The sequence below is a fragment of the Mobula birostris genome, chromosome 1, assembly GCF_030028105.1.
Source record: "Mobula birostris isolate sMobBir1 chromosome 1, sMobBir1.hap1, whole genome shotgun sequence".
Classification (NCBI taxonomy): Eukaryota; Metazoa; Chordata; class Chondrichthyes; order Myliobatiformes; family Myliobatidae; genus Mobula; species Mobula birostris.
The window spans coordinates 197816022-197841618 of NC_092370.1; the positions used below are offsets into that span (position 1 = coordinate 197816022).

Below are 25597 nucleotides of genomic sequence, written 5' to 3' on the forward strand. Positions count from 1 at the left end.
CCAGCAAAGCTGGTTATTTAGTTGGATTCTTCCAGCGGTGATTAGGTAATCTTAGGATTTCACTGACAGTCAGTACATCACATCAGCAGGACTAGCCTAGTCTGAAGTACCATACAGTATTTCATTCTTTGATTTAGTAATATACTGTTAATTCCTTCTCTATTTTGTCAGGTCTCACATCTCCCAGGTACAACAGACCTAATTTTTCTGATTTTCCATCATTGTCTCCAACCTGTCGATGGAAGGAGATATACATTAGGGCTTGTCACTTAAATCAAAACTGGGAATTGGGCAGATATACGGTTCTACCTTTACTTCGAGGCCATCAAGAAAGAGTGGATTGCCTAGATTGTGATGGTGAGTGATAATCAGCAAGAACAGAGACAGTGAAGTGAATTGCAAGGACTGTTCTTTCTTGTAGCCATAGTCTGCCAAATACTGAAGGATTGGGCCAGTGTAACAGCCTCTCAACTGAATGCATTGTTTAAGGACAAAACATAAGTGGCTTTGACACATTGTAAGCGATGCTGTTGAATTGATGACATAATGCACATGTGAATTGTTTTGGAAAACAAGTCTCAAAGGGACTGATCATAAACAAGAGAAAATCTGCAGATGCTGGAAATCTGAGCAACACACTCAAAATGCTGGAGGAACTCAGTAGGCCAGACAGCATCTAGGAAAAGAGTACAGTCAATGTTTCAGGCCAAAACTTCAACTGTACTCTTTTCCTAGACTCTGCCTGGCCTGGTAAGTTCCTTTTGTAAGTTTATTTATGTATGTTGTTCATGGAGACTGGTTACTCTGAATTAAGTTTACTAAGTAGTTGTTATTCAGATGAGAACCAAGACTGTGAGAGTAGCTGGATAGTTAATGAGTAAAAAGAAGTTACAACTACTGTATATTGTTTTTGTTTTGGGTGCCTTATGCTTTTTCAAGGAAGAATAAAGCCATAAATTTAAAATGTTGTTCTGGCAATCAATGATGTTAAGTCCATAAATTCTACAATTTGAATGTGCTGGATGATGCTACCTGTTCCCTCTTCAGTATATAACACCACTAAGCAAAGAATGTTCCATATGTGTCATTTATTTTAGTACAACTACCTTGCATATCACTATTCTTTCTATTCATTTCAATTTCTTTCATACACAAGATCACAAGAGCTGCCTGGTCTAATTTGCGTCAAACTTTCTTATGAATTGCACATGCAAAGCAATGACTTCATGAGGTGCACATTGATATATTAATAGCTGTATAACTTTGCTAAGTGTAGTGTTCTTTTAATGGCAAATTAAAAATGTCAAACTTGTCCATGTGGAATCTATCTTTTGAACAAGGTGCTGAATTTATTAGTGATTTCTTCCACCACTGTCTCCATTTTAAATCTTTCCTGCCTCTTCCATTATCACAGGGAAATGGCTGGTTAGTGGAAGTTCAGACAAAACTGCCCGTGTATGGGATCTCTTCACTGCATGCTGTCTGCATGTTCTGGATAACCATACAGATGCTGTCACCTGTGTTTGCATTAAGGTAGAATAATATTTCTCATGCAGCTATTTGCAAGAATAGCTATACAACAAAAAAACGATAGCAGGCTTTAACTTGTTCAAAAGGCAGAATCAAAGCACAGTCAAATCGGTCAAAACAATTGTTAAAAGACTACAGAGAAATTATGTGTGGAAAGTTTCAAACAGATCTGTATTTCAAACTCTCCTTTTATTTCTTTGTTTTTTTTCTGAGATGGTACAATTCAATGAGAAATTTTCAAAAGAGATGATTGATATGGTTGGGCATCATTGTCGCTTCACAATGTCTGTTTCATTTTGAGGGCTGGGTTCAAGCCCAAATCACTGTAAGGATGGAAATTCCACTGGTAATTTGGGAAATTTATGCACTGCCTAGTAAAGTATTGCTGAAGAGATTAAGCTCAGGAGGGATTGTCATTGATTAGACCAAGAACAAACACGTTCTCTCAGTGACAGATTAAATTTTTAGTTAAATCCATACTTAGCTACATTTTTGAGCCACCCCTTCTCTATCCATCGATCTCACCCCATCTACCCCTCTCCCCCACCATTCTTCCCACATCCCCAGTTGGCACCAATTCCAACTATATAGTTGGCTTTGCTTTTATCTCTGGTCCTGCCTTCCCAATAGCTTGCTACTCTGATGGGATGACCCTCAAATGACCTGAACATCTGTTCCTAAATATTGAAACTTTCCCAATTCCTTGAGGCTTCTATTTGATGACCCCAAGTCTCAGTGTTCTAATTTGTGATGCCCCAATACCCCTAATTTCCTATTGATGGACCATTACCAGTTATCTTTCCCTCCGTAGCCATAAGACCATAAGACATAGGAGCAGAATTAGGCCATTCAACCCATCAAGTCTGCTCTGACATTCCATCATGGTTGATCCCGGATTCCACTCAACCCCATACACCTGTCTTCTTGCCATATCCTTTAACGCCCTGATCGAACAGGAAACAATCAACTTCCACCTTAAATATACACGCAGACTTGGCTTCCACCTCAGTTTGTGGCAGAACATTCCACATATTTACTACTCTCTGGCTAAAAAAAAAATTCCTCCTTACCTCTGTTCTAAAGGGTCGCCCTCAATTTTGAGGCTGTGGCCTCTAGTTCTGGATACTCCCACTGTAGGAAACATCCTCTCCACATCCACCCTATCTAGTCTTTTCTAGGTTTCAATAAGATCCCCCCGCATTCTTCTAAATTCCAGTGAGTACAGGCCCAAAGCTGCCAAACGTTTCTCATATGTTAACCTCTTCGTTCCCAGAATCATCCTCGTGAACCTCCTTAGGATTCTCTCCAATGACAGCACATCCTTTCTGAGATATGGGGCCCAAAACTGTTGACAATGTTCCAAGTGCAGCCTAACTAGTGTCTTACAAAGGCTCAACATTATCTCCTTGCTTTATATTCTGTTCCCTTTGAAATAAATGCCAACATTGCATTTGTCTTCTTTACCACAGACTCAACCTGTAAATTAACCTTCTGGGAGTCTTGCATGTGGACTCTCAAGTCCCTCTGCACCTCTGATGTTTGAACCTTCTCCCCATTTAGATAATAGTCTGCACTATTCTTTTACCAAAATGCATTACCATACATGTCCCAATACTGTATTTCATCTGCCACTTTTTTGCCCATTCTTCCAATTTTTCTAAGTCCTGCTGCAATCACATTGTTTCCTCAGCACTACCTACCACTCCACCTATCGTTGTATTATATAACCATATAACAATTACAGCACGGAAACAGGCCATCTCGGCCCTTCTAGTCCGTGCCGAACTCACTCTCACCTAGTCCCACCGACCTGCACTCAGCACATAACCCTCCATTCCTTTCCTGTCCATATAGCTGTCCAGTTTAACTTTAAATGACTACATCGAACCTGCCTCAACCACTTCTGCTGGAAGCTTGTTCCACACAGCCACCACTCTCTGAGTAAAGAAGTTCCCCCTCATGTTACCCCTAAACTTTTGCCCTTTAACTCTCAACTCATGTCCTCTAGTTTGAATTTCCCCCACTCTCAATGGAAAAAGCCTATCCACGTCAACTCTATCTATCCCCCTCAATTTTAAATACCTCCATCGTCCCCCCTCAATCTTCTATGCTCCAAAGAATAAAGACCCAACTTGTTCAACCTCTATAACTTAGTTGAAACCCAGGTAACATTCTAGTAAATCTTCTCTGTACTCTCTCAATTTTGTTGACATCTCTCCTATAATTCGGTGAACTGTACACAATACTTCAAATTTGGCCCTGCCAATGCCTTGTACAATTTCAACATTACATCCCAACTCCTATTCTCAATGGTCTGATTTATAAAGGCCAGCATACCAAAAGCTTTCTTCACCACCGTATCCACATGAGATTCCACCTTCAGGGAACTGTGCACCATTATTCCTAGATCCCTCTGTTCTACTGCATTCTTCAATGCCCTACCATTTACCATGTATAACACTCAGAGGACGCTGGAATTGAACTCCCGAACTCCAATGCTCCAAGTCTAATAGCTTTGCACAATTGGCCACACTACCGTAGCACTCTTTTCATTGCTTTAATTGTGTATCTGGTAGGGCACTGAAAACCTGTACCGACCAATTGATATTATCCGCAGACTTTGCAACAAAACCATCAATTCCATTTTCTAAATCATTGACAAACAATATGAAAAACAACAGTCTCAATACTGACCCCTGAGGAACACCATTAGTCACCGGCAGCCACTCAGAAAAGGCCCCTTTTATTCCTACTCGCTGCCTCCTGCCTGTCGACCATTCCGCTATCCATGCCAGTATCTTTTCTGTAACGCCATAGGATTTTATCTTGTTAAGCAGCCTCATGTGTGGCACCTTATCAAATGCCTTCTGAAAATCTAAGTAATTGACATCCACTGCCTGTAGTCCATCTGGTCCAGATGACTTATCCACCTTAAGACCATTGAGTTTGCCTAGCACGTTTTCCTTTGTAATAGCCTTTAACCTTTGGAATGCTCTCTGCCCCTCTTCTCACATCTGGTCCTGGTTCTCTGATGGCCAACAGAACCTCACCAAATAATTCCTTCTCAGGTCTAATTCACTGATAACCTGATGAATGGGTTGAGAGTGAAAACTGAATAAAACTGTCATCCTCAAATTGTCTTTAAAATACTCACATTTATGATGCAACCAATTTTGAATATGATTGTTATTTAAAAAAAGCTAAAGAAATAATTTCTGTTTTTCAGAGAGAGGTCATTGTAACAGGTTGTGCGGACAGCTTGATTCGAATTTTCCAATTGGAAACAGGGACTTGTCTACGAGCATTGATGGGCCACAGCTCAGGAATTGATCATCTATGTTTTGATGGAACACAAGTGATCAGTGCCAGCTCAGATAGGTAATACTCAAATTTTACAATAAAGTAACATTGTCAAGTGCAACAGCTTAACAAATTGTTGTTAATAATGGGTCCATAAATTCAGAAGGGATAACATGTGACCTCATTTTATGTTTTCTTTTCTTCATACCTTGCAGCAATCTGAGACCAAACTGGAGGGCTGTTTGCAATTCATGAACAAAACAACTTTTAAATTGACAACATAGTACATTCAGACATAGATATTATGTCCATCTTGCAGCCTTATAAAATCTAGTAGGTCAGGTAAACTAACTATCTTTTTCTTGCCTTGCCACTTTCTTACTCTCTCAGCCGTGCAATATAACTGGCTTTAACACTTGAGGAGAATATTACAGCTGAGCTTGATCTTATCAATTATACATACTTATACAATAATTTATGCACATGCACAAAGTTCAAAGTAAATTTATTATCAAAGTACATATAAGTCATCAAATACAACCCTGAGATTCATTTTCTTGAGAACATACTCAGTAAACTCATGACAGAATAATAACATTACTAGAATCAATGAAAAACCAACCAACTGGATGTTCAAGCAGTGTGACAACAACCTGTGAAAATACAAAAAGCAATAATAATAATACTAATAAGAAATAAGCAAAAAAATATACATCTCGAGAACATGAGATGGAGTCCTTGAAAGTGATTCCAAAGGTTGTAGGAACAAGTCAGTGATGGGGCAAGTGAAGTTGAGTGACGTTACCCCCTTGGGTTTAAGAGCCTATTAGTTGAGGGGTAATAACTGTTCTTGAACCTGGTGATGTGAGCCCTGAGGCTCCTGTACCTTCTTCCTGATGGCAGCAAGAAGGGAACATGACTTGTTTTGTAGGGCTCCATAACGTCGGATGCTGCTTTCCTGTGACAGTACTCTGTGTAGATGTACTCAATGGTGCGGAGAGCTTTACCCATAATGGACTGGGCCCTATCCACTACCTTTTGAAGTATTTTCCGTTCAAGGGCATTGGTGTTTCCATACCAGGCTGTGATGCAGCCAGTCGATATACTCTCCACCACACATCTATAACAGTTTGTCAAAGTTTTAGATGTCATGCTGGATCTTTGCAAACACACAAAACACACAAGAATATTTCCATACAGTATTATTATGCGCTTCTCAGAAACATGAATTCCAGACATATTTTCCCTTTCTTGATGAGCTGGGCTGGTGCACAGATCAAAGGTCAAAACTGGCATTTTTTGTGTGTATCAGTACCAGTTAACTCTTTAGAGGAATTGGGCCTTGGCACTTAATTTTTTATGCTATATTATAAACTGTACAATGCAACTAAAATTTGTGTAAACACAAATTACATTAAAATGTTTATTAACTTTAAGTAAAAGGCCATTACCAAAATACAACAATGAATATTTGTATAAAATTGGAAATCTTATATTAATTTGTGAAGATGTATACTACTTTATCCTATCATCTCTTGATAATCAGAACTCTTCGAGTTTGGTCAGTTCAGGATGGACGGTGTGGGAAAATACTCCGAGGTCATGAAGATGAGATTCAGGTAATGTCATCATCAATTTACTATGTAAGTTCAAATTCATTTCAAAAATTCGAATAATGTTTTCCAAAAATGTTCTCATTATATTCTAAATCTCTTTCTGCTTCTAACACGTTATCATCAGTGAGACAGATTAGATTAGACCCTGCTCTGGTCAGCTAGTGGATATGTCAGCCCTGTAAATCAGTGAATTACATCCTATAGCTATTCTCAAAGTTAAAATGTTTTTCTCCAGATTTTGCTCCAGATTTTTAAATCTGTATCCTGAGCTTTAATTACCTGCAAGTGGAAGCAATCTCCTATTTATCCTTCCTAATCTGATGATAATCTTCTACAAATCTCCTCAGTCTTCTAGTGTTCCAAAGTATTTCACATTGAGATTTTAAGTAAATCATTTTGTGAACATTGAATGTTTATATATTGTTTGTCTAAAATAATAGCCAACAGGGCAGATGTATTTTAAGCAGGGTTATAAGATAACTCTAATATATATTTAAAATATTAAAACATTTTCCATGTTCTTGTTTTCTTCCTAGTGATTGATATAGAAACTGCAGTGATATTTCTCAGCTGTGTCCCTTCATGGGCTCAGGACTGTTATGAAGCACACTCCAATGTAAATGTATTTTACATTGCATTTGATGAGGATATTTATGTTTGCTTGAGATTGTACTAACCACTTGCTCGCTAAACAGCACTTGACGATGAAAGAGCATCTAGTTGCCAGCACATCCTGGGACCACACAGTAAGAATATGGAATGTACAGAGAGGAGTATGTACAGCTGTTCTAAAAGGCCATACAGAAGGTAATTACACTGAAGTAGGCATTCTTTCAGCATCTCCTTCCCTAAAATGCTGGAAATCTACAGTAGTTTAAATTACCAACAGCAAGGGTACTTTACTAAACAAAGAAAAGCTTCCTGTATGAACACTGTGCCTTTCAAAGGCTCAAAGGTTCATTTTATTATCAAAGTAAACATCTCTGAAATTCTTCAGTTCTCCAAGTAGCCATGAAACCAAGAAAGAAAAGAAAGGCAGCATGATCATCAACTCCCAAATTCCTCCTCCTGCACGAAAACCATGCAAAACGGATCAGGCACATCAACCCCTAAATCCCTCCTCCTGCACAAAAAAAACAAACAAAACAGGTCAGGCACATCGAACCCCAAATCCTTCCTCCTGCAAAAAAAAACAAACAAAATGAATCAGGCACGTTGACCCCCAAATCCCTCCTCCCACAAAAAAAAACGAACAAAATGGATCAGGCACGTTGACCCCCAAATTCCTCCTCCCACAAAAAAAACGAACAAAATGGATCAGGCACGTCGACATCCAAATTCCGTCCCCACACAAAAAACCGGAGAAGATCGGGTGAAAAAGCACAATATAATAACTATAAGGCTGAACAAAGGAGTTTACAATTCAAGTCCACATCCAAAATGCAGAAAAAGACCTGCTGGGCGGAGTGGCAGGCTCTCCTCTCTCTGGTGCAGAGCAACTGATCAAAAGGCTGGCGCTCACCCTCTGCACTCACTATGATGCTTCAATCTCCCTCGTCGCTTTAATCAATGAAAAGCGGAAGCTATAGTCGGCCAAATGGAGCCAAGCATCGGCTTGCGCCCTGTCCTGCCTGCCAGGAGGTTCGTGCACACTGCTGCTGCCTCCCAGAATCCTCTCGGAGACTGCAGAGCACTGGAACACCCAAATGATCCCCAAACTTCCGTACTTGTCTTGATGCTTCAATCACCTTTGTCGCTTTAATAGGTGAACAATGGAAACGATCTGTTTTCCCCACAAAGGCAGATGATATTTTGGAAAGTTCTACACTAAACAATGTTGCAGCTTTTTAGAAGGCAATTGTTACATGATGCAATTTTTAAGAGATACCAGCCGATATTACAAATGGCAAACAGTCTATTTACATTCTACCCAATAATAATGATAAAATATAAAAACCAAAAAAATGGACGTTTCTGTGGATTTTAGTTGAACATGGTCTTACAGAATCCTACAGGATCTTGTCCTAAGTGGTTGTGGTTCTCCAGTGGCTAATGGCACCTCCAGCCTTTTTGTTGCTGGGAGGAAAGCTTGACTTAATATTCTTATAAGGCCCCACACAACATTTCTTGGATTCCTTATGAAGGGTTTGATTGTATTCCTTCATAACATAGCTTAGGAATAATTATTCTTTTACCTTAGAAGATCAAGTCGCCTTGAGTGACCAGTTCACCTTTTGCATAGAAGTATGATCTGAGATTAAGTTAAACTGAGAGCAAACTCTGCCAGTAAATCTCAGGGTTAAACTAATTCACATCCTTTTCCAAAACAGAAAAGAGCTTAACAAAAATCAAAGCTAAAATATGCAATGTATTGTGTTATTTTGTGTACTTTTTCCTCTACAGTGGTGAACTGTTGTCAATTTGACTGTCGATACGTGGTGAGTGGAGCAGGGGATTGCTTAGTTCTTATCTGGTCAGTAGACAGTGGAAAATTGCTGCATAGGTGTCGAGGACACACGGGAGATGTGGTAAGTAGCTTCCATAAGGTGGCAGATGAAAACCATATATTAGTGTAATGTTTTTTCTCAAATTTAAAGAGAGAATATAAAGACAAAGTAAGACAACGTGAAACAAAGTGTTACAAACATCTCCTCCAAGAGATAGCACTGTCAAATGTGTTGTCATTTGTAGACCCAATAATTTACGTACTGTTCATCCACTGGTATTCATGAAAACTGAAGCACTGCCAAATTTCGAAATTACATTGTAATGATATCGCCACGAATTCACATTTCTAGTCACTGAGTGTGCTGTAAGAAAATCAGGACAGTACTAGCAGAAAATGCTGAAAATCCCCAGCATCTGGAGGGAGAGATAACATTTTCGTTCAATAACATTTGATCTCAGCATTCTCATCTCCTTTTCTTCTCTACAGACAGTAGTATTACCTAACAATCATTTCCTTCATTTTCTGTTCTTATTTCAGTGTACGAGGGAGAATCCAGTATTCTGACCCTGTGCCTGTAGCAATAATTTGCTCTCTATGGCATCACACAATGTCTTTCTATTTTAGAACTTACCTTGTCTGAGGCATTTATAGACATTTATATGAAGGATATAAGCACAAAATATTACCAATTAAGTATCCTGCATCATTCACATTTTCACAAAAACACTCATAAGGTGAAGTCACACTGTGCAATATTAACATAATGTGCAAGATTCCTATTTTAATATAGTCATTAACTCACTATATTGAAATTATTTCTTAAACAAGATCAAAAATATGCAAGCAAAACTAGCCTGCATTTTGAGATAATACTTGGACAGATAAGAAGAGGAAACATGAAATGACATCATCACTAAATTTACTGGTGCATTGCAAAGAAATTGCAATGATGTAGTGACACTAAATATCTCATTGACTATAATTAACATACCAACTGAATAAGTCAAAACTCAAAGTTCAAAGTCAATTTATTATCAAAGTACGTATGTCACCATATACAACCCTAAGATTAATTTTCTTGCGGGCATACTCAATAAATCCAATAACCATAATAGAATCAATGAAAGACTGCAACCACCGGGTGGACAACCAGTGTGTAAAGGACAACAAACTGCAAATACAGACGTGCTCCAGGGTGGGGTGACTCTACCCCTGATGGACTGGGCCATATCCACTATTTTTTGTAGGATTTCCTGTATAAGGGCATTGGTATTTTCATACCAGGCTGTGATGGAGTCAGTCAATATACTTTCCACTACACATCTATGGAAGTTTGTCAGAGTTTTAGATGTCATGCCAAATCTTTGCAAACTTCTAAGGAAGTATAGAGGCACTACCGTGCTTTCTTCATAATTACACTTATGTGCTGGGCTTAGGACAGGTTTTCTGAAATGATAACACCAAGGAATTTAAAATTGCTGAAGCTATCCACCTCTGATCCCCCGATGAGGACCAGCTCATGGACCTCTGGTTTCCTCCTCTTGAAGTCAATAATCAGCCCCTTGGTCTTGCTGACATTGAGTAAGAGGTTGTTGTTGAGGCACTATCCATTAGGGATAGGGTTAAGATTAGTCAACCAGATTTTCAATCTCCCTCCTATATGCTGATTCATCACCTTTGATTTGGCCAATGAAAGTGCTGTTGTCAGCAAACTTAAATATGGTATTGGAGCTGTGCCTAGTCATAGTCATAAATGTAAACTGAGAAGAGCAGAGGCTAAGCAGATTGTGGAGGAGATGTTGTTGCCAATCCAAACTGGCTGGGGTCTGCAAGTGAGGAAATTGCCCAAGGAGGTATTGAGGCCAAGGTCTTGAAGGATATTGATTAATTTAGAGGGGATGATGGTATTGAACGCTGAGCTGTAGTCAATAAAGAACATCCTGGTGTATGCATTTTTTGCATGTCCAGATATTCCAGGGTTGAGTGAAGAGCCAATGAGATGGTATTTGCTGTGGACCTGTTGATCCAGTAAAGCAAATTGGAGCGGATGCAAGTCAGTTCTCAAGCAGGAGTTTCCCTTGACATGGTTTTCCTTGTATAATACTCTTGCTATTTGGACTATCACTAACATTATACAGCAATCTATGTACAGATATACACAAAAAGTCAAAAATGCATCTGTTTGTGTAATATGGACTTTCAACCAACCACAAGTGACACAGTAGGATACTATAAAAGTGGTGAAGTTATAGGAGTTTTAAATTGTGCTGATTTGGACCTACATTCTGACTTGTTCTTTTCCATTATAAAGAAAGGATTTCACTTTCTCGCGGTTGTTGTCATGATATTATCATGTTGCCAAATTAGTGCCCCAGTGTTTTGAAAAGAGAATTCTCAACACTCTCCAAGCTGACATCACATATGCATTTTCCTAGAGCAGGTGGTATGCATCAATACAACTCATGAAAGCATTACACAGCATTCCACTGTAATATTGAGCTCACACTTTAGGACTTGCATCTGCTTATTTACTGCTGAAGCACAGCAACATGTGGAGTCTTCAGAATACTGATTTTCTAAAGATTATCTTGACTCATAGTCTTATGTGATTCCTGTAGTATTTTATGCCACAAAGAGACAGAAGTAAATTTTATTATCAAAGTATGTGCAAGTGGCAATTTGCTACCTTGACATTCATTTTTTGCAGGCATTTACAGAAAAATAAAGAAATAAAATAGAAATGATAGAAAACTATACATACTGTAGATAAAGACTGACAAACAAACAACCAATGTGTAAAAGACAAATCATGCAAATGAAAAATGTAATATTGAGAACAGGAGTTGTACAGTCTTTGAAAGTGAGTTTGTAGATTGTAGAATCTGTTCAGAATTGTAGTGAGTGAAGTTATCCATTCCAGTTAAGAAACCTGATGGTTATATAATAATAACTACTGTATTCTTTCTTTCTTCAAACATAAAGCACCTGTGATCCAGCAACCACTTCCTCTGGCACTCATCCAATTTTGTTTCACCCACACGTACTGATTAAGCTTTGTGTATTTCATCCAAATTACTTAGATAAATAATGGTCTCAACACCAACCCCTGTGGCACACTACCAGTTACTGGCTTCTATTCCAAGAAGCAACCTTCAGATGTTAAGGTAAAATGTATTAGCTCTCCAAGTAACCTAACCTTCCAGACCAGCCTTCCATGTGGGACCTGGTCAACGTTCTTGTTAAAGACCAAATGGACTACATCTTTTACTGAACCCTCATCTACCTTTTTGGCTACCTCTTCAACAAACTCTAAAAGGCTTGCTGAGCACAACTTGACATTGACAAAGCCAAGCTGATTCATTTTAATCAAACTGCATCGAACTAAATGCTGATAGATCCTATCCTACAGTGACTTTCCCACTACCAATGTCAGGCTAATCAGCCTGTAACTTTCTGGCTTTTCCTTACTACCCTTCTTAAACAATGAAACTTTCACCACCTTCCAGTCTTTGGGAACATCAGATCACTCAGAAACAAGACCCCTCAGTAACTATAAGCTTTGTCCATCGATGTCATGGTAGTGGAAGAACCTTGAGTTTCAGGTGGTTATACCTTGTTACTGAAGAACCAGTACGCTTCCTAACTTAAATTCTATCTGTCATACTGACTGCTTGATGATTACCATCAAATTATACCTCTGACTCCGTATATATTCAGCATGATTTTTTTCTTCGTGTACTTTTCTTTGAGTCCTATCCTTTAAATACTTGTTCCCTATCATCTTCTGCTTGAGAATTCCATTCTAAGTTTCATCCAGAAATACTCCTTGTTATACTTTGATATTTTGATTGTTATTTTCCAAAAATCGCAGAATTCTTATCCAGAATTTATATATGACCTTTCTCACACCTCTTGATTTTATTCCCTGCAGTACTGTTTGAAGTTTAATGAGAAGTCAATCTGCTCTGGTTCATCAGATAGCACCATTCGAGTCTGGGACTTTACAGGTGTGAAAAAAAAAATTGCAAGTTCCTTTTTCTTCAAGCCATAAATATTTGCATGGGAGATACAGGGCAAGTTGTTCTTAATTTTAGCCAAAAATAAAATTGAACAATTTTGAAAAGCTATGCAACATTGACAATGATCAACTTGGCCTCATTCCTTCTCTGCACCTACACTAAGGCCATTAAAGACACAGGAGCAGAACTGGTCTGCCATTGCATAATGTCTGATTTATTATCCCTCTCAACCCCATTCTCATGTCTCCTCCCCGTAACCCTTGATGCCCTAACTAATCAAGAACTTATCAATTTCCCCTTTAAATATACTCAATGACTTGGCCTGCACAGCCATCCATGGCCATGAAGTCCAGATTCACCACCTTCTAGCTGAAGAAATTCTTCCTCACCTCTGTTCTAAATGGACGTCCCTGTATTCTGAAGCTGTGCCCTCTGGTCCTTGACTCATCAACTATATGAAACATCCTCTCCACATCCACTCTATTTAGGCCTGTCAATATTCTATAGATTTCAATGAGATCCGCCTTCATTCTTCTGAACTCCAGCAAATACAAGCCCAGAACCATCAAACATTCCTCATATTCCATCTGCCACTTCTTTGCCCATTTGTCCCAATCTGTCTAAGTCCTCCTGCAAACTCCCTGCTTCCTCAACACAACCTGCCTCTCCACCTATCCTCATATCATCCACAAACTTGGCCACAAAGCCATCAATTCTCAAGATTTCATGTTAAAAAGAAGTGGTCCCAATACTGACCCCTGTGGAACACCAGTCACTGGCAGCCAACCAGAATAGGCTTCCTTTATCCTGAGTCTTTGCCTCCTGCCAGCCTTCTATCCATGCTAATATATGTCCTGTAATACCATGGGCTCGCATCTTTTTAAGATCATAGAATTACAAAGGACAACAAATAAAACCCAAACACTTTATTGGTGTTTATATTAATATGAATTCTCATCTCAATTACCATTTCCCAGGAGTTTCACATTTTGCTTTATTATTTTATCATACATATGCAAAAACAATAAATATGTTGTGGGCACGTGGCCAAGTGGTTAAGGCATTCGACTAGTGACCTGATGGTCGTGAGTTCCAGCCCCAGCCGAGGCAGCGTGTTGTGTCCTTGAGCAAGGCACTTAACCACACAGAACTCTGCAACGACACTGGTGCCAAGCTGTATCAGCCCTTGCCCTTCCCTTGGACAACATCGGTGTTGTGGAGAGGGAAGACTTGCAGCATGGGCAACTGCCAGTCTTCCATACAACCTTGCCCAGGCCTGCGCCCTGGAGAGTGAAGACTTTCCAAGCACAGAGCCATGGTCTCGCAAGACATATGCATCAAGTCGCCCCTCAATGTATCTATTGGATCAGAAATTCTGCCAATAACAGTAGAAACTAATTTATGGGAATATTAAAATATTCCAAAATACAGAATCTCAATTCAGTTTTTAAAATTGTAAATCCCCAAACAGTAAATATTGTACCTGAAATAAAAAATAGAAATTTCTGGATAAAAATTTTAAATGTTCCTTCATCAAAATTGATAAATTGTGGAAGGGTCTCTGTTTCCACAGATGCTACCTTACCTGCAGAAGATTTCCATCATTTTCCACTTTTATCTCACAATGCTCAAAGACACATAAAACAAGTAGTCTTATAAAATCATTTTTCAGAGAGAAAATATCCTGTGTTTTAATACTCAAGCTCTATTGTCATATTTGAATTTTCTCGCAATTGTAAACCTGTAACAGAGAGGCTACCTATTTGGAGGAAGATAAGAATGCAGGAGAGCCCTGCCCACCAAATATTTTGTTGATTATTCCTGTTTTTTTTTAAACATATGGAGACGGTAACTTACAAAAGGAGTGCAAGTTATATGAGGAGCTGGTTAGGCTCCTTGCTGCTCTATCATTTTTTTTTGTATAAACTTAGGGAGAGAACCTCTGATATTACTGGGGCTATATAAATAGGTGCAGATATTGATACACGAGAAGGCAACTGCAGTTAACCTGGACTGGACATCCAAGGATTTACAAAGTTCTAACATTTATGAAACATTAGTACCCAGACTGTTTCATTTTTAATCACTAAAGAAATCTGTGTAAAGTAGTTTAAACCTCTCCACTTTGGTAGATCTTCAAGATGTAACCCCATTAGCAATGGCAAAGCTTAATCCTTCGCACGTTGATGGGATCAGTTTTTGAGGTCACCTGGCATTTATACTGAGATCAAACCCAAATGGGTCTTCATCTCCTAATCCTTTATTTTGAATATGTTTACTAGAAGTATGTGGATTCCACTCCTGCCCCACCCCCCCCCGAGCCGTTGTATAGATCTCCTGCACATATATGTGATGAGAATATTCATAAATAAAACGCAAAAGATGAAAGAGGGATTATTTTAATAGTAGGTTATTGCATAACTACAACTAGTGAGCAAACATTTCTGATAAATAAGTGCAATTGCTATTTGGAGAGTAGGGAACCTCGGCGTTTGCTTCTATTGCTCATGAAGAACTTAAAAGCTATCTGTAAGTAGAAACATTATATAGATCCATCTCATGTCCTAGTATGAAACATCTCAGCCAGAAAGCAAAATCAGAATTTAACAATAATATTATCAGTAATACTGGATAATGAATAACATGTGCCATTTTCTTATGTAAGTAAGGGATTTTAAATAAACACTGCAGTTGGCTGGAGAGCAGTCACATCTATCTTGGCCATGAGTAGTTATTTGACATAAACCAAAGCGATGAGGAAAACAGAAAGTTTAAAGCTATGGTTTTGCTGATTGTAGATGAACAATACCAACCAACTCAGAATTCATCCTAGCAAAGAAAATTACAATTTCTTATTGCCATCTTTTCCCTTTCACTTGCTAACAAAAAGAGGAAAACATTTGGTGTTCATATATTAAAGAGTTAATTCACACTTAATTGACTAAATGTTGCACTGAAAATAATTTTTGATATTGACATTAGTGTCATAAATAGGGAAGTACTTTAAGAATATCCAATCTTTCCTCAGGAAAATGTCGTTTCATTATGACTGAACATATTGGGGTGGTGAGGAGTCTACACCTGAATGGAAATCGACTTGTTAGTGGAGGTGACAGAAAGAAGATATTAGTCTGGGATGTAGTGGTAAATATATTTCTTTGTGCAAATGTAACACTTATGCATATCTTACCCAATTCTATATGATCTACATTATCCTGCCTTTGTGTTTTGGGTTCCTTCAAAGAACCTGTAACATTCATTCTAATTTTGAAACTTCATATAATATACATTCTCAGCTGCCTTACTGAGAGAATATACTTTGATGCTGAAATAAACATCTAACTAAATTGACTAGCTTCAAATTGAATTATACTAAATTGTCAAGTTTAATAATTGTAATACATACAGTTGCAAGAAAAGATTTGTGAATGCTTTGCAATTACGTGGTGTTCTACAATAATCACTCATAAAATGAGGTCTGATCTTCATCTAAGTCACAACTGTAGACAAATACAGCCTGCCTAAACTAATAACACACAAGCAATTGTACTACTTCTCATCGATACTGAGTACACCATTTAAACATTCACAGTCTAGTTCAAAAAAGAATGTGAAGCTCTGGGGTAATGCCTTCTACAAAAGCTATTTGGAGTCAGGTGTTCCAATCAATGAGATGAGATTGCATGTGAGTTGTAGAGGTGGCCTGCCCTATAAAAAAGGCACACAAAGTCAGGTTATGGACAGAGCCTGCTCTTCTCAAGAAAGATCTGCTTATGTGCACTATGCCTTGATCAAAACAACTTTCAGAGGACCTTAGAAGTAGAAATATAGACATGCATGAAGCTAGAAAAGGCTACAAAAGCATTTCTAAACACCTGAGTGTTCATCAGTCCACAGTAAGACAAATTGTCTACAAATGGAGGAAATTCAGTGCTGTTGCTACTCTTCCTAGGACTGGGTATCCTGCAAGATCACAATGTGCAAGACTGAAGGAGGTGTAAAAGAACCTAAGGGTAACAGCAAAAGACCCACAGAAATCTCTACAACTTGCTAAAGTCCCTGTTTATATGTCCACTGTAAGAAAAATATTGAATACTGGTGTTCATGGAAGGATACCACAAAGGAAACCACTGCTCTCCGAAAACAAACAAACAAACATTGCTGCACGTGTCAAGTAAGCAAAAGACCACCTGGATGTTCCACAGCACTTCTGGGAGAATGTTCTGTGGACAGATCAGACAAAAGTTGAACTTCTTGGCAGAAATGCACACCCCTTTGTTTGGAGTAATAAGGGCACTCCACAGCAACACCAAAATCTCATCCCAACTGTGAAGCATGGTGGAAGGAGCATCATGGTTTGGGGCTGCTTTGCTGCCTCAGGGCCTGGACACTTGCAATCATTGAGGAAGCAATAAATTCAAAATTGTATCGAGACATTTTATAGAATGTCAGGGTAGCACTCTGTCACCTAAACCTGAATAGAAGTTGGATGATGCAACAAGACGATCTGAAACACAAGAGTAAATCCACAACAGAAAGTTTTAAAAAGAAAGAAACTCGTGCTTTGGAATGACCCAAGTCAGAGCCCAGATGTTAACCCAATTGAGGTGCTGTGGCATGACCTGAAGAGGGCTGCTCATGCAAGTATCCCAAAAATACTGATAAACGGAAACAGTTTTGTATGGAGGAATGATCTAACATTTCTCCTCGCCGTTGTGCAAGGCTAATCAGCAGCAGCAGGAAATGTTTGGTGGAGGTTACTACTGCTAAAGGAGGGTCTACAAGTTATTAAATACAAGGGTTCACATACTTTTTCCAGCCTGAACTGTGAATGATGAAACAATATGTTCAATAAAGACAAGTTATTAGTTTAGGCAGATTGAGTTTGTCTATTATTGTGACTTAGATGAAGATCAGACCACTTGCTATGAGTAATGAATGCAGAAAACCAGGTAATTGCAGAGGGTTCATAAACTTTCCTGAAACTTATTGTATTTCTATGCTGTCTTCATGTCCTTGATTTCCATGTTTTTTTTCCCCCTAGGAAGGGAAACTGGTTAACGTAATCCATAGAAATCCATCTCTTCTGCATAAAGTTTGGGTCAATGAGACAAAGGTCATTACAGCTTCTCCAGAATCACCTGGGATTTTAACTATTCTGAGCTATTGGTAAATTATTGTAGTTAGATGTTTAGAGATATCAGTTACTAATTATTTTGTAAAAACAGGATTTTTAAACATACCTGTGTACAAGACCAAAGGAGTTTCCAGGCTTTGCTTTTTTTCCCCCCTCCTCAATTCTTCGCAATTTTCTTTTATATGACTATAATGTACAGAATTGTTTAAATCTATATTTATAAGTTATCTTTCATTCAAAGTGTCAAAACTCCAGTGGATTTCCTTCATTATTTTCCTTAGTATTGAACAAGTCTAACTTTCAAGTTTTGTGCTATGCAAATCAAGAAAACATTCTTTCCAAAATCTGTCACTTCTCCTAATTCACTTCAACAGGGCTTTCATAAATAATAATTCCAATAAACAACAGGGTTTGAGTGTGTAAAATAGCACAATAAATTATGAAGGCTATTCCAAAACAACTATGCAATCTCAGATGTTGTTCTAATTAGCCACTATAATCTAGGAAGGACACTTACCCCATCACCAATTTTCCAATATAAATTAATAACTTATGGAAGTTGAATTTCAACAAGGCCTTTCCTGCTCAGCTATAATTGTATCACAAATTTAGCATAAACACCCAGTACAGCTATTGTGGAATTTATAGCAAAACAAGGGTTAAGATAATGTGCAGGCAAAAATATTTACAGATAGTGTTCAATTAATCCAAGTAAGAAAGATCTTTGAAAAGCATAATTTCTTTGCAAAGCAGGGGACTGAAGCTATGTGGCACACCAAGACATGATAAGAATACATGCCAACGATGCAAGGCACACAGACAAATGGTCATTAGTTTACTAAAATTAAGGAAGAATTAGCTATTAGCTTGTAGTTTCTATTTGTTATTAATACCTGTATTATAGTGCAACTTGTGACTGATTATGCAGATAAGGAATTTGAACATCCACAAGGCTACCAATTGATTAATATCTGTATAAAAATGTCACTTTTTTTGTTTAAACTTTAGAACAGTTTGGTGACAGGGGCCAAGCTGTTCTCCTTGTGTGCAAGTAAATAAAGTGTGATTGAGGAACGAGTGTAAGTTTTCAGAGTCCAGTTTATCGGCGCCTACACTGCAATTTCCAAAATTCAGTTATCAAAGTGTGAGCAGCCCAATATATTATTCCATATATCAAACCTAATTCAGAAAATATGTGAAACATGAAAATGTACCCATCCTGCACACGGTGTTCCACTTTGTTGGGGGAAAACATCATAATTTCAAAAGCATATTTGTCACTTAAGTGCTGTAGTAACTTAAGTGATTTTAAATCTCTGATTAGGAAATTCTGAAATGGAAATATTGATGAACACACAGGCCACAATATAATCAGAATAATTCAGTAAAACAAAAAAAAAAACGAACTGAAGTTTTGTAGATTATTTCCACATTTTAAAAACCTTAACAAATTATTCTTTTGATTTTTATACAACTGATCAACCTGCTGTAAATGCATTTCCTCAGTTTGACATTCATCCAAGATAAGGAATTACAATAGTATTTGCCCTATTATTTTGATTTACACGGTTTAATAATCAGGAAGTTGTTGTTCTGGTATCAACCAGTGAAAGAATGATTGTTTACATACTGTTAGATGTACTACTATAAGCAATGTGTTCATTGGGTTCACATTGAGTGAATTGTCCTGACTGAAATAATTGCTGAAGTCCAATTTATAGTTTAGTTTAATGAAGTGAGACTAGTGATGAACTGGCATTAAATGCATGACAACTTCTCAAAGATGTAATGACACATCAGTTATTTTGGGTTCATTTACATTTAGGCTACAATTACAATAATCCTTAAAAATATCTATATGGGTATCATATGTAATCTAAAGATCTAAAATCTGATTTACTTTGCAAAATTAAAGGGCTGTTGTGGTTTGCCAAAAAAACAGAAATCAGGATAAGTAAGAGCATCTAACTGTCCTTTGCCCAGTTTTTTCACTTTAGCAAGGATAATTGTAATGTGCTTGTTTACTTCCACAACTATTTTCCACCTGTTGTAAAGTCTGATACCATATGCAGTCAACCAAATCAGATAACTCAGGTTCCATGGAAATCTGCCTCGTTCGTGATACAAGGAAAGAAAGACAATGTTATAGGTTACTTCAGTGGTTTAATCAACATAGCTCAAAAAACAAAAATAGACATCAAAGGAGAAGACTGGGGCATGACTAAGACCTTGGTGAAAGAAGTGGTTTTTGAAAAAAGGGGGCATAAACATAAGGAAATGGAATCCAACTTTCTTTGTCATGGAAAGATCTGCAAAATTTCAATACTCATATGTACTGATTAGTCAAGATTGATTTTTTAGGAATGTAAATCTTGTAAATGTATGTATTTGTTTAAAATGTGGTTTTCCCAATTAAGAAAATGTTGTACTCCACAGAACAGTAACAAACAAATATTCAGAAAACATGGCTTTACATTTCATAACTAAGATAAATTTTGTGTGGCCTTGAGAACTTTTATTTTTGTAAACTTTGGACCCAAAAAGTATTTATGCAGCAGAATAGACTTCCAGTCAAGCATCTGCAAATTCAAACTATTATTATCAACCGGGCCCAAAAAAAATTATCTTCAGTAGCACTTACAGCATTAATTTAATGCCATACTTCTCTTAAGCTTTTAGCATTTAGATATTAACATACATTTTGGAAACATGCAATGTTTTAGTTAAGAACATTAAAGAATATCAAGTAACTGATCAAACATATTTATATAATATGTAGATATTTTGAGCAATATTATTATGAAAATCTAGGCATACAACGTAATTCTAAAACAGTACATAACTTAGAAACTAGTTTGCCAGAGACCATGAAGCTCTCTACTTCTCCGTGGAATATGCTCTCTTCATCAATGGAGGAGGAGCTTTACTGGTCTCATACATCATTTCCAGCGGTGGGTTATTCAAGCAGCACCAGTCAGGAATACGACCTGTCTGGTTGTAATATTCTTTGGAGACTGAACGGCTACCTAATATGTCCTGCAGAGCACCAAAAATGGCTCCTAGAATTAAATAAAATAATGATTAATGATAAAACTCAATCAAAAATAATATTCTCTGCCTTATAAATCAAAGTGCATTTATCCTGTCTTCTATCTGATATTGTTCAATTATTAATACGCTAGTGTACGATAGCTGAATTGCAGAAGGAAAGTGATTTTTAAAAACTGAATTAGTTCTTTTTCATATTGATCGACATAATTAACTCTTAGGAATGAACAAATACATTTATATTAGAAGACCAAAGATAAAGCTAACCAACAAGACAAAGTACCACATCAAAAGCTGATATATAATATGGAATTGGAGAGGCAATGACAGCTCAGACAAAAAAAAATGACTTAAGGGACAGAAAATAATGAGTCATGATCAATGGTTAATTCTCAAAACCACAGGATAATGAACAATAGCATTCTTCAAGGAGGTTTAAAAATGAAATGAATACTGGTATACAGAAAAGTACTTTAAAAATTATCAATGAGAGCAAACTTGGACATATGGAAAAAGAATGAACATAATACAGATTGTCTGCATCAGTGACAGTGACATGGTGGCAAATGAAATTTAAGAGTAGTTGTGAGATTATGTATTTGGGCTGAAGGTATGAAGAAATGCAATACAGATATAATATCTAAGACTGAGACAGTTATGATTTAATTATTTCAGTATATTTAACATAGAGACAGGCAATGAAAAAAGAATAGTTTCACTCATAAAAATAAACAGGATCAGTTTGGTGGAACTACTGTAGAAAAACAGAAAATGCTGTTAGGGCCTAATTATCTTTATTATCCTTAGTCCTGATTAATAAGTCCTTATTATCTGCCAGCAAAGATGCACAATTTCCTGCAGATAATAAACAAACACTTTAAGGCTCTTTACAATGTACCCATTACATCATTTTATTACAAATCGGTTCCTTGATATGTAAATACATTTATTTGAAAGAAATCAATATGGGCCTGGGATGAACATACAGATCTGTGGATAGCATTATCAGCAGGTACAAAGGATCGAATATAAATCTGGAAATGGGCGCATATAACAAGGTTAATGCAATAATTATGGAAGAGACTGAGTTCGCAGTAATATTGTACAGAAGCAATTTATAGTGTATCTATAAGGATTTTTAGATTTGTAGTCAGAGGAATCAATGAGGGTTAATTAATAATAAAATTGACAGTGATTTAATTCAATTGAAACCACAGACTTAATTCCTAAACTGAGTGAATTATAAAATTATAAAGCATTAGTTGACTATAGTAAATTGGGAAGTTTCTGAATCTACTATAGTCAACTAACACATCCTACTTTTAAAGCAAAAGTAAAAATCATAAAGGTATAGCTGCCATCTAAAGAATACATAGTTTATACAAATAAGTTCCTTTAAAGCACAAAAGCTTCCATGAAAAGTGGTGCACCCATTACTAACAAGAGAAGTCAGTATTAATTTAAAGGAAAAGGCTTACGCTGCCAAAAATAACAGCATACATGTTAGGCTCTTTAAAAGGAAACGATAAGATAGATAGCAAAACCAAAATTAGAATATGAATGTAAATCAGCAACAATTGTAAAAAAGATTTGAAGGGGTGGAAAAGTTCTCCTAGGATCAAAACAGGCAAGAACATTCAAAAGTGTTTTGATAAAACAAGTAGTAAGAAATATTTATTTTTGCAAGTGAGTTAATAACCAGTCACAGATATAAAGTAATTACCAAATAGCTCTGGAATGAAAAGAGGCAAAGTTATTTTAAGTAGAGACTATTTACGGGCTAGAGCACAGGTGATGTAGTAAAATTCCCAAAAAACTCTCAAGGTAATTGGATATCCATTTGAACAGAACTAAGCTTGCATGGTTATGGAGAAAAACCACTTTGAACAGCTGATCTACACACAGACCTATTCTACAAGACAAAGGAAATGAAATACACTGGTTGAATTATTCTGTTTCAGTTTGCTAGACATGTAAGCTTGCATTTATCACTGAGTAAATCTATTGGTTTTTATTTATAAACTTCATTAATATATGGGATTAATCAGAAACAATTTTATTTTTACAGCATTTTTCAGATTGTGAAGTGCAAAGTGAATAGGAATAAGGAACCTTGGTTCTCAAGGGATACTGCAACTCTGATAAAGAAGAAGAGGGAGTTGTATGACATGTATAGGAAGCAGGGAGTAAATAAGGTGCTTGAGGAGTATAAGAAGTGCAAGAAAATACTTAAGAAAGAAATCAGGAGGGCTAAAAGAAGACATGAGGTTGCCTTGGCAGTCAAAGTGAAGGATAATCCAAAGAGCTTTTACAGGTATATTAAGAGCAAAAGGATTGTAAGGGATAAACTTGGTCCCCTTGAGGGTCGGCTATGTGCGGAACCAAAGGAAATGGGGGAGATCTTAACTAGGTTTTTTGCGCCTGTATTTACTAAGGAAACTAGCATGAAGTCTATGGAATTAAGGGAAACAAGTAGTGAAATCATGGAAACTGTACAGATTGAAAAGGAGGAGGTCCTTGCTGTCTTGAGGAAAATTAAAGTGGATAAATCCCCGGGACCTGACAGGGTGTTCCCTCGGACCTTGAAGGAGACTAGTGTTGAAATTGCAGGGGCCCTGGCAGAAATATTTAAAATGTCGGTGTCTACAGGTGAGGTGCCGGAGGATTGGAGAGTGGTTCATGTTGTTCCGTTGTTTAAAAAAGGATCGAAAAGTAATCCGGGAAATTATAGGCCAGTAAGTTTAACGTCGGTAGTAGGTAAGTTATTGGAGGGAGTACTAAGAGACAGAATCTACAAGCATTTGGATAGACAGGGACTTATTAGGGAGAGTCAACATGGCTTTGTGCGTGGTAGGTCATGTTTGACCAATCTATTGGAGTTTTTCGAGGAGGTTACCAGGAAAGTGGATGAAGGGAAGGCAGTGGATATTGTCTACATGGACTTCAGTAAGGCCTTTGACAAGGTCCCACATGGGAGGTTAGTTAGGAAAATTCAGTCGCTAGGTATACATGGAAAGGTGGTAAACTGGATTAGACATTAGCTCAATGGAAGAAGCCAAACAGTGGTAGTAGAGAATTGCTTCTCCGAGTGGAGGCCTGCCACTAGTGGTGTGCCACAGGGATCAGTGCTGGGTCCATTGTTATTTGTCATCTATATCAATGATCTGGATGATAATGTGGTAAATTGGATCAGCAAATTTGCTGATGATACAAAGATTGGAGGTGTAGTAGACAGGAAGGTTTTCAGAGCCTGCAGAGGGACTTGGACCAGCTGGAAAAATGGGCTGAAAGATGGCAGATGGAGTTTAATACAGACGAGTGTGAGGTATTGCACGTTGGAAGGACAAACCAAGGTAGAACATACAGGGTTAATGGAAAGGCACTGAGGAGTGCAGTGGAACAGAGGGATCTGGGAATACAGATACAAAATTCCCTAAAAGTGGCGTCACAGGTAGATAGGGTTGTAAAGAGAGCTTTTGTTAAATTGGCCTTTATTAATCGTAGTATTGAGTATAAGAGCTGGAATGTTATGATGAGGTTGTATAAGGCATTGGTGAGGCCGAATCTGGAGTATTGTGTTCAGTTTTGGTCACCAAATTACAGGAAGGATATAAATAAGGTTGAAAGAGTGCAGAGAAGGTTTACAAGGATGTTGCCGGGACTTGAGAAACTCAGTTACAGAGAAAGGTTGAATAGGTTAGGACTTTATTCCCTGGAGCGTAGAAGAATGAGGGGAGATTTGATAGGGGTATATAAAATTATGATGGGTATAGATAGAGTGAATGCAAGCAGGCTTTTTCCACTGAGGCAAGGGGAGAAAAAAACCAGAGGACATGGGTTAAGGGTGAGGGAGGAAAAGTTTAAAGGGAACATTGGGGGGGGCTTCTTCACACAGAGAGTGGTGGGAGTATGGAATGAGCTGCCAGACGAGGTGGTAAATGCGGGTTCTTTAAGAATAAATTGGACAGGTACATGGATGGGAGGTGTATGGAGGGATATGGTCCGTGTGCAGGTCAGTGGGACTAGGCAGAAAATGGTTCGGCACAGCCAAGAAGGGCCAAAAGGCCTGTTTCTGTGCTGTAGTTTCTATGGTTCCATGGTTTCTATTTTGAGTGTTAAAAGAGTCACAAAAATATTATTTATAGCAACCGTAATCTGCTGTGCAGTGATTTGATACCCAGCTCAATAGGTAATGTTTATCACACTCCTTTCCCACTTACTGAGGCCCAGGTTTCATACACCCTTTGCATTCACCCAGACTGAAGTCCTCCATATCCTTCCCATATGCCTGGTTTACTGGAGAACTTACTTTAACATCTAAAAAAGCAATAAAATTATATAGGGTTGAAATAACATCTAATATTCAGGAAAATCTGCTAGTCCAGCACCAAAATCCTAAATCCAAAAAATCCAAAATCCAAAATCCATCTTATTGGACTTTTATTATTATATTCAGCCTTTGATGTGCAAGTAGTTAAAAATCATTTATGCAAAGTTT

At 37.6% G+C, this 25597-nt stretch overlaps 2 protein-coding genes across 2 annotated transcripts in view; one reads left to right on the forward strand and one right to left on the reverse strand.

Moving 5' to 3' along the window:
• Positions 1-296: 296 nt before the first annotated feature.
• LOC140202772 (uncharacterized) lies at positions 297-19116 on the forward strand. Its single transcript, XM_072268099.1, has 9 exons — positions 297-357; positions 1415-1533; positions 4757-4908; positions 6377-6449; positions 7142-7253; positions 8850-8974; positions 12827-12902; positions 15943-16058; positions 17959-19116. The coding sequence occupies exons 3-9, from the start codon at positions 4838-4840 to the stop codon at positions 18085-18087; spliced, it is 702 nt and encodes a 233-aa protein (XP_072124200.1). The 5' UTR covers positions 297-357; positions 1415-1533; positions 4757-4837; the 3' UTR covers positions 18088-19116.
• A 1078-nt stretch (positions 19117-20194) lies between these two features.
• The window catches only part of actr10 (actin related protein 10), a 31768-nt gene continuing 26365 nt past the window's right edge, over positions 20195-25597 (reverse strand). Inside the window, exon 13 of the mRNA XM_072268089.1 lies at positions 20195-21110. Coding sequence (XP_072124190.1) covers positions 20929-21110 — 182 coding nt within the window. The 3' untranslated portion in view covers positions 20195-20928. The remainder of the gene's footprint in view (positions 21111-25597) is intronic.